At 42.5% G+C, this 16,153-nt stretch overlaps 3 protein-coding genes across 4 annotated transcripts in view; all 3 read right to left on the bottom strand.

Moving 5' to 3' along the window:
- rc3h2 (ring finger and CCCH-type domains 2) overlaps positions 1-16,153 on the bottom strand; it is a 309,407-nt gene that overhangs the window by 203,537 nt on the left and 89,717 nt on the right. The window lies entirely within an intron of this gene.
- Positions 1-16,153, bottom strand: part of rabgap1 (RAB GTPase activating protein 1) — a 111,810-nt gene that overhangs the window by 39,859 nt on the left and 55,798 nt on the right. The gene's annotated exons all lie outside the window — the stretch shown is intronic.
- LOC311038069 (putative G-protein coupled receptor 21) lies at positions 4,430-10,838 on the bottom strand. Its single transcript, XM_084047380.1, has one exon. The coding sequence runs from the start codon at positions 10,048-10,050 to the stop codon at positions 8,815-8,817; it is 1,236 nt and encodes a 411-aa protein (XP_083903506.1). The 5' UTR covers positions 10,051-10,838; the 3' UTR covers positions 4,430-8,814.

Raw genomic sequence — 16,153 nt, 5'->3', positions numbered from 1 at the left:
ATATTCAAGAAAAGGGTTAGATTAAAAAACACATCATTCAGGGCAGATCCATTTGTGTGCTTTCAAATGGCACTTACACACAAAAACAGTATAGCTCTGGAAACCCCAACATCAGTAATCTGGGAAAACCTTCGCAGGAAATAGCAGATCGACAAGCTCACAACGCGTCGCACTGTGACGCGTTGTGAGCTTGTCGATCTGTTATTTTCAGCGAGGTTATTTAATGTAGAGCGAAAACAGAAAAGTTACTAGTATGGAGCCATGAGGGACTCTGCTCAACAACGTATGGCGTTTAAGTAGTTATCATGGTTTTCTCTCCTCTCTGATGGACTACAACAGAGTGAAATATCACACACGCAGGCACACACAATGCAAAGAAACACACATGAGAACGCACACACACACACACAGTAAATACTGCAGACTAGAATCTTAGGCAAGCCTTGCTATTCAAAGATTAATCACCCTTTGCTACATTATTGATGCCCTGTTTATGTGGAACAGAACAGCCTCTAAATAAGTAATATATTGTACGCGCGCGCACACACACACACACACACACACACACGTCAGTGAGTAAGGTTACCTAGACAGGATTCAACTCCAACAGTGTTTCCAATTAACCCCATACAGATAATAAACTGTCCTGATTAATTATCTCATAAAGGTCTGAGGCGTGAGTGAGTGAGTGGCTGAGGGGACAAGTAACATCAGATTTTAAAACTAAACCTCGTCTTTCCCACAAGTCTTGTCTGGTGCCACTGAGGGGGCCACGATATGAAAGTCATTTTCTAATCAGAGCATTGGAGGCTAGGTGCCCGGACCGCAAGGCCAGCGGTCCCGGCCGAATCCTTGAATTTTTGAGCACGGTGCTTGGATCCTGCTGTACACTCATACACAGTTAACTCTTTCCCCACATTTGTAAGCTCTAAATTAACACTGAGGATTTTACTGTTTACCATCAGAAGGGTTCATTTGGTTACATTTGTAAGCTCTAAATTAACACGGAGGTATTGACCGTTTTCAGTACCATCAGTGACAGGCTATCAGGCCACTCAATCACAGAGAAAATGGCTGCCTCATCATCAACACATTTCATAAAAGGTGGATATACTGTAGGTCCTTTCCGCTGATACTCCAAAAAACGCCACGTTCAATGCTTAACAAATATCTCGCTTTCCGTGCAGCTTGTTATCCTCTCTCGCCCATTAACCAGATTTGGGGTTGCAGCTTCCCCCGAAAGGAAGAGAGCGGAACAAAAAGAAAAGCAAGCACGAGAAGAAACACGGGAAGTGAGGGATGCTAAAACAAAGACGGCAAACAGCAGTGGCCTTTTTTTAAACCACCACCACTCCCCACAGTGGAAGTCTGTGTGTTTGCATTATGTGTGCATGTGTTTGTGTGTGTGTGTGTGTGTGTGTGTACACAAACAGTTTACTGCTTACTGTACGAGCATTGGTACATTCGCAGGATGCTGTCTATATGGTTCACACGCGTATTTTTGGGTGAGCTTGCATGTTGCAATGTCAGTATATAAGGCTTTTCCTGCGCTCTCCCCTCTTATTACACTGAGCGACATTCCCTAAACGGAATGATAAGGATCCATGTTTATACAAGCACCACTTAGCCATACTTATCTGGAGTGGTGAGAGCTTGTACAAAGAGCGCTAACATAATGGCCAATTAGCTGCCGAAAGCGGGCCTGGATGACTGGGGAGGGGGTGTTGCGTGACAGTGGAGTAAAAACATAGAGAGAAGTGTGGATGTGCGTGAGCAACTAAAAGAAGAGACACAGTGGACACAGCTACTGTAGATATAATGTACAGTAAGCCTGATTATTTTAATAGTTAGTTACACACCACGAATTGGAAATAGCCGTTCTGCAAGCTCATAGCGCTCTACTGGCATGTGGACAATATCTCAAGCCTAAAATGTCAAAGTGTGATGAGGTTGTAAAATGCTACCAGGGGGAGGGGCTTCCAGTCTGATGTCCTTGGTTTGCTCTGACGAAGCACAATGGATAACGATATTCTGTTATTCATTCTCTGCTCCTAAAGGGTCATGCTGGGGCAAACCAAAGAACCTGGGGACAAGTAGGGCTGTGTGACAATTATGAAAGTATATAATATAAATAAATGAACACTGAGCGCTTTACTGGATACCATAACTGCAAATATCATCAATTCAAATTCAGTTTGTGACGTGTGTTGCATGTCATCTTGCTCTCTGCTTCCTGTCTGTCAACTGCACAGTGTAATAAAGCCTAAATGGCTCACAATATGTCATAGGGTCAGTGTTACGTGGTAGCGGTCGCCATTTTTTCCAGGAGGTTAGTGAAAACATTCATGTTGCCAAGTAAGCACAAATACACAGCGACAACAAACAAGAGAGAACGGACAAAAAACAACAACACACGAATGGACCAGGCAAAGATCAAGTGCAACATTCCTTACAGAGAGAATCTGAACAAGGAAGCAAGGGAGTGCGCTACTTGTATATAAAATAAAGGAAATTAATGGGCTCGATCCGCAGGAACACAGGCCGGGTGATCTCATCGAGCTGCCGCCTGTCACATTTCCAGAGGTGTTTCCCATATTTATTCATTTGTTTATTTAAAGTAAGAAATTATAACTCTGCAATGCTTAGTACTACTAAAGCACTGAGAGGTCCATTGCAATGAATTCGACCCATTTGAGGCGGACAAGAACATGAGTGGCTTGGATGAATCGGTCAGTCAGTTCTATATCAAAGATACGGCCAAATCCGAATACTGCATACACCCCACCACACATCCTCAGTCAGTACTCTAGTGTATTCGATCAATGTCTATCTGTCAAGCCAAAAACGCACAGCCATCCAGTTCAGCTCTGGGTGATACTGCCAGGGTTATCTGCAGAATTTATATTCTGTCAGACTCTTGTCTGATTTGTCACAGATGCGTGTTAAGGGTTTTAGTGCATTGGGATCTCTCTCTCTCTCTCACACAACCACACACACACACACACACACACACACACACACACACACACACACGAGGATCCTCCTTTCAAAGCACACAGCAGATAATGTCAGAGAATTTTGATTTATTTACTCAATACACATTCGCCACAATATACAGTATAAACACAGCATGTACTGTACAGACTTAACCCATTCAATCCGGGAACGCATCTGTGTCATTTTAAGATTTCTTTGGCTATTCAAAAATAGCAGATCTACAAGCTCATAGTGCGGCACTGAGTGCCGTGCTATGAGCTTGTAGATCTGCTATTTTTGAAAAAATCATGACAATTTGTGCACTGGGGGTCCCTGGAACTAAATGTTTTGAGATGAGGGGGTCCACGGGTAAATACATATCATTTGGGGGGTCCTTGACATGAAAAATGTTTGAGAACCACTGAAACATCATGAGTTTAAAAAAAACAAAACTGTTAGGATTTAAAAGACATTAGTAGAATCCCCCAGAAGCAAATATCCCAAAAGCATTAGAGATATTTTAATATTAATGGACTTTGGCAACACAGAATTGAATGACATTACTTTGAAACATAGTGAGAACCAATTCCACCCCTCTTTGTGTACTAACCCACAATTCATTATAATTTCATCACGATTACACACACACACACACTCACTTTAGCCGTGCAGTTAGAAATATGATGTAAAAAACAGAAATTCCATTCATACTTCAAATCCAAACCAGAGCTACTACTGTCCCCTGAAAATATCCCAACATGCACACTGTTCCTCTGCACTGTCAACACCACAGTGAGCAGGGCTCTCTGGAGACACACTAAATGTTTTCCCACAAGAACGACACGAGAGTACTGCTCTGTGTGTGTGTGTGTGTGTGTGTGTGTGTGTGTGTGTGTGTGTGTGTGTGTGTGTGTGTGTGTGTGTGTGTGTGTGTGTGTGTGATTCTTACCCATTATTGATACACCAATAACTAGTGACATCACTCTTAGCAGTCAGTCAGCATCACCATAAAGACTTAAGTTATCGTTTTGCCACAGTACTGTATTCATGCTATTATAGAAAATAAACAATAGTCGATGCGATGCTAAAAGTAAATAAGTTGGCATAGGGGTGCTGGTGGGCCAACAACATGTCAGTTGGGAGGACCCGAGTTAGAATCCGACTCCAGTCTTGTCTCGTTTGTCTCACCTCTCTCTCTACCTTTGGTTTTCTGTCTCCCTACATTTGCCTATCTAAATAAAGCAGAACATGTGACACATATATTTCTTAAAATAAATGAAAAAATAAACAAAACTTAATTACTTGATAATGGCACGTTCAATAGGCCATTCCATTACTATACAGTGGTACACTGTACATTTATAAAGGAGGGTCAAATCGAAGCCCTTGACAATAACGATCTAAAGACACAAGGACTACATATGATTCAGACATCTTTATTGAGCCCAAAACGGTCAATTCATTTGCAGCTTATCCAGTCCATACACACGACACAAAAGACTCACAGGCAAGGTACTGTATATATCAGAGGCAACAGATCTAGCCTTGCGTGGCCAGACAATATCACTGTGTGGGCTTTTTTTTTTTGCAATGGCAGATTCGTCTGGAACCAGGCTACAACAGATCAACATACATAGGTCAATACAGAGAGACAACAAGCAGCATTAATAATATAAAACATTGTTGTCGTTTACGGTTACATAAACCGAGTAAAGACAGAATTAACAGTCATTTAAAATTTCTACTGTCGGCATTTAATAGCCTGTTAGCGGAAGGAATGAAGGACTTAGTGCAGCAGTTTGTTCTCCTAAGGGGCACATCATAACACCAGCCTGAAGGCATTACAATGAATTCAGTGGACACAACATGGTCTGGTTATTACATCACTATGAATTCACTGGACACAACATGGTCAGGTTGGCTAATAGTTAATTTCGCTTTCTGGGCCACCTCCTCTTTGCTGGGCTCCAATCATCTCGGAGCAAACCTTTGTTGCCTATTCTTGTCCATAGACAACCCATTAAACCAGCAAATAAATAAAGTTGAAATACTTTTTAATGAATGTTTGATCAAAATTAAATTAGATATTTTCAAAGACATGAGTCTGTTGCCTACATTTGACAACCGACTCTGTGTTTACATCAAATTGGAGTTGAGAGAAGACTATTCCTTGGTACAGTAACAGTATACTGGCAATCTGAACATCCTCGTCATCCACTGCAGTGGTTCTCAACCTTTTCAGGCCGCGACCCCCAAAAAACAATCCTATTTGAACTGGGGACCCCCCACCCTGATAAGCACTTGTAATTGTAGAAGCATCAATTAGTCATTTAGTTTGACTCGGTTCCACAGATAAATAGTGAAAATAGCAGATCTACAAGCTCTCAACGCCTCTATCCAACATTGCGAGGCGTTGTGAGCTTGATATTTTAAAAAAATGTTGCCTTATATTATTTGACAATTTGGCTAATGTTTGACCAGTTTTTAAAGTATAGTTTGCTGATTACTTTTGATGCAGTAATGGTCTTTTTTCTTTTCTTATTATTATTTTCATTTTTTGGGTGTTAAAAAGTTCTAAAATTGTCACTTCCCTGTCGGGTCCCCCCCTCCAAAATCCTGTGGGGCCCCCCTGGGGTTCCCGTCCCACAGGTTGAGAATCACTGTATAATGCTGGCTTTGAGTTCAAATGAACTTTATTGATCCCGGAAGGAAATTCAGATGCCAAATGGGTGAAGAAGAGTAAAAACTGTTTTATACTTTGTTGCGTGCAGAAAATAATTCCACAAGCTCACAGTGCATAACGCCGCATTGTGAGCTTGTAGAGCGGCTAGTTTCTTCATGCGACACCGGCGTCCAATCTAAGCATCAGAGCCAAGAACCAAACCATGCCGAATAAAAATAGAAAAGAAAGAAAGAATAGTGAGCTGCTGGTTGCAGGATTCCTGTTGTCCTCTGAACATCAATGAACGTATGCCCACCTCTCTCACACACACACACACACACACACACACACACACACACACACACACACACACACACACACACACACACACACACACACACTCTAACAGTCTAAGAGTCATGCATGAATCAACCCACACTCTGGACAAACTACCGCAAAGTAAAATCCAGTGTTCATTTAAACTCTCACAGTTAAATCAACATTCTGGATTTTACAGTAGCTGTGCAATAATGACTTATTACTGAATTACAATTTCTTCTTCAAATTTCCATGAACGTATATACAGTATATATAAAGGAGTTCGGATTATTCCCTTTCTGAACATGAAATGCTCTAAACAGAAGACTCCATCACAGTAAAAACAGACAATGCTCATATATTAATAGAAAAAGAGCAATACCTTTGTGCACATCAAGCTAAGAATATAACAGTCTGTAAATAGAGAAACAGTCAGAAAATACCACGCCCTCTAGACAGCCATATAGTGCTAAAGACCAGTACAACAGCCTTACCAGTCTGCTCAGACAGTTTTTTTTTGTGTACACACATCAATAACAGGAATAAAATCTGCCAGTCCAAACCTCACAATCTGATTTTCTTTGGTAGCCTAGGAAAGTAAAGCTAACTGCACCTAAATTAACTGAATGTCAGCAATATAGAGACCACATGACAAACGGGACAAAGTAAATTCTAATAATGGCTTTAACTTGCAGCCACTGGTCCCAACTTCTTACTTAGATGCACGCGCACGCGCACACGCACACGCACACGCACACACACACAGACGCCTGCACCACGCAGTTCTTCCTCAATAGTTTGTACTCAAATGTTAATTTAAAGCAAAAAGAAAAGACAAAACAAAACGACAGCAAACCAACATAATCTAGGATGCTCCGTCTTTCTCCCTCTCTCTTTCTCTCTCCAACGCCAAACGGTGAAGGGGTCAAGGGGACATCTTCATGGCACCGGGCAGAGGTTAGAGAGGAGTCATGAGAGAATGGACTGTTTGTCTTCTCTGTGTGCATGTGTTCCTCCTGTCTGTCTGTGTGTGTGTGTGTGTGTGTGTGTGTGTGTGTGTGTGTGTGTGTGTGTGTGTGTGTGTGTGTGTGTGTGTGTGTGTGTGTGTGTGTGTGTGTGTGTGTGTGTGTGTGTGTGTGTGTGTGTGCGCTGTATACACACACATGCGTGTGCATACATGCGTACACGCGCATGTCCCTGGCTGCAGGCACAGTTACGCAATCACAGCATATAGGCTAGTGAGAAGATAATTAGAACGTGAAAATGAAGCGGGCCCAAAGTCAGCCATTCACGACTTATTTTTATGCTCACATCGTCGCTGTCGGGCGGATCCCTTATGTCCAAAAGGCGTTACTTTTCAGGAAATGGATCCAATGTAGTTATTATTTAGTCACAAGCTAATTTTCGCTTATTTTGCTTGACACTGTCATACGATGAACTATAACATCCGGTATTGATTCATGAAAAAGCAAAAAGATTAAATATGGAGATACAAGGTTTCTGCCCGACAGCGGCAACATGCCAGACAATCTCAAGGTCAATGATCTAAAGGCCAAAGGTTTTCACTGGGAGTGCTGTAATTAGAAAACTCAATTACCTGTGGTTGAAAATGGCATGGGAGAATATATTCTATTGCCGTACAAACAACAAATGTATCCTGAAAACAAAACACTTTGTTTATGAAGGTCTTGGACACAGTTATGCAATCATAAATAGCATAGTCAGTAAACAGAACAAAAAAGAAAAACATGAACAAAGCAACATTTACTGTCGTTTTTCACAGGTTTCACAGTCGTACAACAAAACCAGCATCTCGTGTGAAACATTACAAAAAGGAGGATCAATGTGTCAACCAAATTGTTAAGTTAGGATATTACTTTTTATACTGTACAAGATTACTTAATAAATAATCTAAAACATCCAAGGTTATAAAGAGATCTCTTAAAACAAACCATCATATTCTATTTATAATAATGACCTTGTATTGTTTAGATGTTTTTTTAATACATATATCCCACAAATACTGTAGGGTGAGTTGTGAACTGGGACTAGACCTAATTACTTTCTTTTAACCGCTCTTTTATTTAATGAGCTTTGCCAGTCAATCAATCAAACTAAATATAAACGAAGACAACTACACACACTATCACATAACCTTGAGTATTTACATCAAACACCCAGAGGGATATATTACTGTATATAAAAACATTTAAAGAGGCTAGTACTGAGCGCTCACCTCAGACTATTTGTACTAAAAAGCAGCAGTCAAGTGGTCATTTTCTGTTTTGTTTTTTATAAAATATTTTTGCATTCATCCATTCATTTTTCTTTTCCTTCTTGCAACATAGTGTATGTGTGTCTGTCACGCAATGCATGAAAGGTCACATTGTTTCACATACTGCTTCTCAGTACAGTTAAGAACAACACTTCTCAGTTTTGTCCTGTCTTTTTGGCAAAATAAATTAACTACCACCCGTGAAATAACGTCCAAGCTCATTTCTTAGAAGGTTATTATCAGTCCTTCCACTGATCATTACACATAAGCTGTGCGTGTGTATCTATGTCAGATGATGTTTACAAGTTTAACTCGTTCAAATACCCCGCGGGACTATTTTGTTCTCATTTTAACCTTCAGTCCCTTGTTCTTTCCCCTCCTCTCCCTCTCTGACTGCCAGCTGTGGCCCATGAAAGCATTGACGGCTGCCCTCTGCAACCTCCAAACCAGAGAGAAATAGCGGTGGTACATCCATCACTTTATTTTTTTCTTTCTTTCTTTTTGTTAAATCTAAATAAACACTTCTGCCAACTTCAAAAAGGTTCACATGCCTTACAGCACAAGGATTCCCTCAGCGCTCATATTATACATGACATGTTTTCCCAACTGTAAATTCCCCATGGTCGTATCCAGATCCTCTGTGGTCTTGTCCGACAGGTCCCAGGGAGACCTTCTTGGTGTTCGTGACCCCTAGATCTCCACGGTTGCGCTGCAGACAGAAGGAACAGAGGCGTTTGAGGCCTTTCCGGAAGGCAGAGTTGGAGAGGCTGTAAATGAGACAGTTGCAGAAGCTGTTACTGATCGCCAGCCACGTAGTTAGGAATGAGGCCGCATGGTGATGGTAGACACCTCCGCTTTCTAAAAGGAAGTAGAGGATGTAGGGCAACCACAGGATGTAGAACACACTGGTGATGCGGAACAGCACCATAGCATAGCGTTTGTCCGGGCACGGTGCCGGGGGCTGCTGATGTTGGGATTTAACACGTTGCGCCAAGTTGGGCGACTGACCTTGTTCTACCCCACTGCTGTCTTTGACCATTGCCACTGATCCCACAGCAGCCCTCCGTCCCTCTGGTGGGGTCTGTTGGGGTCCGTAGCGGGCATGGCGCTCGCTGATCTCCCGGGTGTGCTGCCGGCAGATCTTGAAGATGTTGGCATAGGTGAAGCAGACGGTGAGAGCCGCGGGCGCGTAGAGCAGCGCCACGATGAACGACGTGAACTCCGGCCGGGTGCTCCACTCCATCGCGCACTCCTCCATCACGTCGCCGTGGTAGCCCGGCTTCCCCCAACCCAGGAAGCACGGCAGGAAGACCATCGCGGAGTACAGCCATATGAGGGCGATGCAGCAGCGCATCCGGCACGGCGTCACCAGGGACGCGTACGTCAGAGGCCGCGTGATGGCGACGTAGCGGTCCACGCTTACACACGCCAGGGACACCATGGACACAGACTTCAACACGGACACCAAGTAGACAAACACCTGGCAGGTTAGCTTGGGATCGAGCTCCAGGTGATGGAGTAGGGACAGAGATGGGAAGACGCAACTCACTCCCACCAGTAGATCGGCGTAGGCCATGGTCTGGATGAAAGCACTGGTGCTGTGCTGGCTGAGCAGAGGGGCACAGTGGAAGACAAAGATCACCACCAGGTTACCAGAGATGATGAGGACGGTGAGGAGAAGGATGATGGAGACTTCCAGGAGGCAAATGTTGAAGATGTGAGAGTAGCCTACCTCCAGCAGGCAGAAGGGAGCAGATGGGTTGGGGGGGTCTAAACCGGCAGAGCTCTGATTCAATGGATCGAGGGTGGAGTTCATCATCTTGGGGCGAGAATGTGCGTCCAAAGGACCCTAGAAGGGTATATTGGGGGAACACCAGAGACTATTGTGTTGATTGTATAGTTGGCTGGTTTCAGCCCGACAGCAGATGTTCGTGCAGAGGTTTCATTGTGAGGTCTGTGCCCTCTGTAACGTCAAGGGCTTGGAGCCAGGGAAACCCTAGGGTAAGGTCCTCGCGGCAGGCGGAAACGTTCTTTACGCGGTTAGAAAAATCACCGTCATGCACATGAACATAAATGTAGATATACACACACAGTCCTATTCTTCTTCCTCTTCCTTGTGGGAACAAAAGCCATAACAGAGCGCTCTCCAACTCAAAAGGCGCATGCCTTTTGAGAAAAATTGCAAAAGAAAAATCTATATTGTTTCAGTCCAAGATGTGCTTGCAAAGCCTCTGTCCTTAGCCTCCTATAAAGTCAAGAGATGGCACCAGCGTCTGCTGTTCCTGCGGAAAGCACAGCTTGAGAGCCATCTGTGTGATGAATTCAGTCCATACAGTCACACCAGCTTCCAGTGGACAGGCAACATTGTGTAATCCGCCACGCATTAGGGAAACACTGGACTTCTCATTCCGTTCTCTTATTTCCCAACTGTCCCATCTATACTGTAGATAGATTGTCCGTTTCCTTCCTTCTTTCTCTTCCTTCACCCGTGTCCTCCGTCCTCGTCTGGGCTCCTGCCCGGTTCTTCGCGGTGGAAGTGCAACGCACTAGACTGAACTGAGAGGATGAAGTCAGAGCAGAAAGGTGACTGATGCCTCGGACGACAGAGTCTGCACACATGCACCCACACGCCCACCCGCCCGCCCGCCCACACGCACCCCAGCCTGTGTGTGTCTGTCCAGAGAAGCAGCAACAATGTCTGGAGTGGAAATGAGGGAGGTATAGGCATTCCAGTGCTGGGAGAACCCCCCTGTGTTCATTTGCCTGCCTGCCTGCCTTCACTCTCTCTCTCCCCCCGTGTTTTCTCTGCTTCTCCTTCTACAGAGACAGTGGCATAGACGCCCCTCCCCTCCTATCGAGCTCCAACCAATGACCAGCTGCAAGGGCACGAGTCTGCCTCCAACCCCTCCCTCTTCTTTCTTCTCTCCGTCCGCATGTTCCCCACACACACACACACACACACACACACACACACACACACACACACACACACACACACACACACACACACACACACACACACACACACACACACACACACACACCTCTTCCCATCAATCTCTAACTGCACACACACAATTCTAAATAACACACATACACATATTTTTTTAACCATGCAGCAGTAACCATCTAGTATTACAACAGTGACTGTGGCCATGCTCGTTCTAAAGCTATAGGCCTATTACAGATAGACACAGGAAGATAAAGAGAGGGAGAAAGAAAGAGACAATTGAATTGAAATTGAGAGAGAGGGGGGTGGGGGGATTATCAGATTATCTGAATTTGTTCTCCATCTACTGTATGTCATAATGGCGCCCTGTTTTACCCAAATCACCCAGATGTCACTGACTTTCACCCTTGACAAGCTCCAAATGTATATTCCTCAAAAACATGTTTAACTGCTTCATTAAAATTGGATGAATACCAAACATTCAAATACATATATTTTTGGCCAAATGAGCCTGGTTGACAGATTTCTGCAAAGCAGATATTACAATACGGCTGCATTCTCTGAAGTGGAGCCAGGCTGCAGAATGTTCTTTCCAACATACTCTGTCCAGCAGCCATTACACTTAGTCCCAACAGATAAGGGCGGAACTGGAAAATATATAGTAATCCCAAATTCTAGGTTTAAGTGGAAATGCAGTGCTTATAGAGAAAGGTGAAAGACGCAGCTATAAATCTATGTCTCTCTCTAACCCCATTAAAACCAGGAAAGGATCTGTGCCATTTTAGATTTTAGTGTTAGCTTGTACAGTACATCCACTATTTTTGAACATTTTTGAAAAATCTTGAAAGTGTTTGTGTGTGGGGGGTCCCTGGCACAAAACATTTTCAGGTGGGTGAGTCCGCGGCCAAATACATATCATTTGGAGTATACGTCCATCCATACAGTATATGGGCATATCGGTCAGATCTGCGGTTCTGGAAAACCGGATCTCCATATCACAGAATGCCTATATATGGGCATACAGGATACAAGTGAAATTGGACGTGATGAGAAAAAGAAAAAGAAGCCAAAATTGGAACGTTAGACAAATAGAACTGAAGCTGATAAATGATAATGTAGTTCTCTCTCCTGATTGGTTGGTATACCAACCTGAAATAGTATTTTCTGTTTACTAAAGAGGTGGAGAGATGGGAATACCCCTATTACTGAACAAATACTCAATGGCAATGATTGCTATCGGTATATTTTTAAACAAAAACATCACTCACACCCTGTTTAACAGATGACACAGTCATTCTAAACTCCCTTTCACTGTTTATTGTTGTTGTGCCTTTCCAAGTAAACTCAAGTCACACATACATCACTCTTTAGCCCTGGTGTCCCTAAATTGGGCATGTCATAGAAACATTTCTACTTCTTTTTTTACACTAATTAAAAGATTTTTCACAAATAGCAAAAATGGGTCTTAAAAGTGGTTACATTCCTGTTCTCAGCAGCTTCCATCCTCATTCTGGGGCAAATGTGACATTTTTCAAATATGACAATCTGGACATTGTCATTTTTGAGTGCAAGGACGTTATTGGGTCCTCTGTCTGTACGCATGGCTTAGTACAGCTTCCAGGAAATAGTTCTATTATCAGCACAAGAAGAGTCATAGGGAGGGTCCATGAGCATGTTTAAACTATGTGCTGGCATCCCACACACAACCTTCTACCAACAGTACTATAGCTTTGTAGGGCTGCAACTATACATTATTTTCTTAGCAATTATTCTAGCGATTACTTTTTCAATTAATCAAACGATCGAGGAGCACAGTTTTTTTAATAAATATCAGCAAATCAATTACCCACTTAAGTGTTATTTTACACTTCGTTGCACAACGGTGTCATGCAATCATAGTTAAAACATCCAGCCTCTATACGGCTGGATGGGACGGCACAAATGTGTTTATATGTATTTGGCCGCGGACCCCCCATCTGAAAATGTTTTGTGCCAGGGTTCCCGAAATCTGATCTTTAGAACAGACTGTCCACACAGTTATTTGCAAGTTATCTGATCGGATTTGTGTATTCAGACATCCGGCGACCTACTGTATGTGCATTCATTGCTGTGGTGACAACATACATAACAGTACTGTAGGAGTGAGTAATGCTTAATTTATGCACCGTGATTGTTTGCATCCCTGGGGGGCAAGCTATTAGGGGATCAATTTATCTAAGTCCAATTACATGTTACGACATGTTACAACATGTCTGTTACGAGAACAGACATGTTTTTAGGTCAGATTTAAATTGGGTTTGGGAATCAAGAAGTTCCATGGCCGTTGGTAGTGCATTCAACAGTAGAATGCATTTTTCCCCATGTTTGTGACGAATTTAGGGGGAACAAGGTCAAAGGCTCATTCCGATTCGAAAAATCAGTTTCTGTGTTTGTTGTTGTTTCTTTTTTTTTGCAATTTTAACTTGATAAAAACCAATCAGCTTGGATAGGCCAAAATTCTGATTTGGGCAGCCAGTCTGAACAATTCCTCATCTAAATCAGACTTCATTCAGGGAAAAATTATATACTGAAGATGAATGAATGATTTTCAGTTTAAATTCATGTACTTGATTGAACAAATACTTTTGTTGCTGTCGGGAAGAAACCTTGTATCTCTATATTTCACATTTTATGTTCTATATATGTTCTAAATTAATGCCCTACATCATACAAGTGTTCACCCAAAAGTAGTGAAAATTGCAGATCTACCAGCTCATGAGCTTGTAGATCTGTAGGCTATTTTCAATATTTTATATCATTTTGTACATAGAAATTGAAAAAAGGAATGGTTTTGGACATACAAAGTTTCAACCCGACAGCGACGACTTGTATGTTGATTGTTCTCGGGGGTGTACTGTAGGTTTGGAGAGTCAAGGCCTCTGCTGGAATGATCACAAACATACTGCAAAACCTTTTCCTGAGTCTTCTCATTATGGCAGGAAGGTCACCATGGTAGCATTAACAATAATAATACCATTCATACATCAACAAATATTCCATTCAAGAATGCACACACACACACACACACACACACACACACACACACACACACACACACACACACACACACACACACACACACACACACACACACACACACACACACACACACACACACACACACACACACACACACACCAAGTGTAACAATGCCACACATGTAATGTACAATTATACAAATAAAGCTCAGGTTTCCTACTTCTCAGCTGAGCTGAGAATTATTTTTCGGAGTTAACATTGTGGCTCTGCAGTGTGTATGAGAAGCTGTGCACGCACACACACATGTAGTACACACAAATGCAGAGTGTGTGTGTGTGTGTGTGTGTGTGTGTGTGTGTGTGTGTGTGTGTGTGTGTGTTAATCAAACTAATCAATCAATCTAAAAAGAAAAACATCATTTGAATCCAATTGTGAGCATGACATCATTGTATGACAAAGTATGAAATAGGACCCATCAATTTAGTTGATTATAAAAAGTAAATTACACATTTAAAGTGTAAAAACATTTACACTTCTCAGTTATTAGATTAACCAAAAACGTTATTGATAGAATAATTGCTAAGATAATCGATAGTTGCAGCCCTAGAGTGTGTGTGTGTGTGTGTGTGTGTGTGTGTGTGTGTGTGTGTGTGTGTGTGTGTGTGTGTGTGTGTGTGTGTGTGTGTGTGTGTGTGTGTGTGTGTGTGTTAATTTGATATGCACCACAGTTGCTGCTCTAAGCTCTCTAGAGTCTAAAGAATAAAACATGTCTGCAGTCTGCACTGCTATGTTTATTGTAGCGGCGTTAACCATTTGTTTGTGTTTGTAAACTGATTGAGATAGCCATGATGCAAAAATGTATTAAGAAAATTCAGGAAACCAAAGTTTCGACAAGATAAGTCTTCCTCAGGGTTCTGTATCACTGATTGAGCCTTTAAAGTCTCAAAAGAGCCGGCCATGCTTTAATTATTTTGTGTCTTCTGTTTTTCCCTAAAACACGTCTTTCTGTTTAAAACCCATTAAAACCAGGAAAGCATCAGTGTCATTTTAGATTGTTGCGTTGGCTATAAAAAATAGCAGATATACAAGCTCACAGCGCGTCACTTTGTGCCGAGCTGCGAGCTTGTACATCTACTATTTTTGAAAATTGTGTGGACAGTGTACGAATTACTGATTTGGAGGGCATTTGTAGAATCAGCGTCAGGTCTTAATGGGTTAATGCTCTTCATCCGATTCCCCCCCCCCCCCCCCCCCCAAAAAAAAGAGCCCTAGCAAGGCTAATTGGGCCCCTGCTGTGGAGAGGAGCTTACTGACAACGTGCTAGACTAATTTCCTTCTCAGCTATTTTTGGATTATAGGGTTAACTATTTATAGTTCATCACACAACACAATGTTCTAAAACCAGCACAGGACACTACTGGTGGTGCTAATTACTTTGAGCTTGGGGTCACTGTCTGTCTGTCTGTCTGTCTGTCTGTTGTATGGTCCATGCCAGTGATTCTCAACCTGTGGGCCGGGGACCACTGGTGGAGCGCGAGGGTATTACAAGTGGGCCCCCAAAACATTTAAGATCTTAATGATAACATAACATTAATATAAAATAATAATGTAGGTGTGTGTGTGTGGGGGGGGGTGTCATGGTATTTTTTTTTCTTTCTTTGTGATACCAATAAATAGGAACTATGTTAGTTCCATTGATCCAAGCCGGACCACAATCTATTGATTGGACATTTTTTAATCATATTTGAGCTGGTGACCGCTCAAAATAATCATATTTGAGCTGGTGACCGCTCAAAATAATCATATTTGAACTGGGGACCCCCCACCCTGACAAGCACTTGGAATGTAGGAGTTGAATTCAGTTTGACTCGGTTTTCCACAGATAAATATTCTATTTACTGTATAGCAGATCTACAAGCTCACAAACGCGAGGCGTTGTGAGCTTGTAGATCGT

This window comes from Gymnoscopelus microlampas, assembly GCF_963454915.1.
Source record: "Gymnoscopelus microlampas genome assembly, chromosome: 21".
NCBI classification, from domain to species: domain Eukaryota; kingdom Metazoa; phylum Chordata; class Actinopteri; order Myctophiformes; family Myctophidae; genus Gymnoscopelus; species Gymnoscopelus microlampas.
Note: the sequence above shows the minus strand (reverse complement) of the source record. Positions and strands in the feature narration are given on the sequence as shown.

What these genes read in the sequence shown, in the direction of transcription:
- LOC311038069 (XM_084047380.1), bottom strand. Translation starts at nt 10,050, where the DNA reads ATGATGAACTCCACCCTCGATCCATTGAATCAGAGCTCTGCCGGTTTA.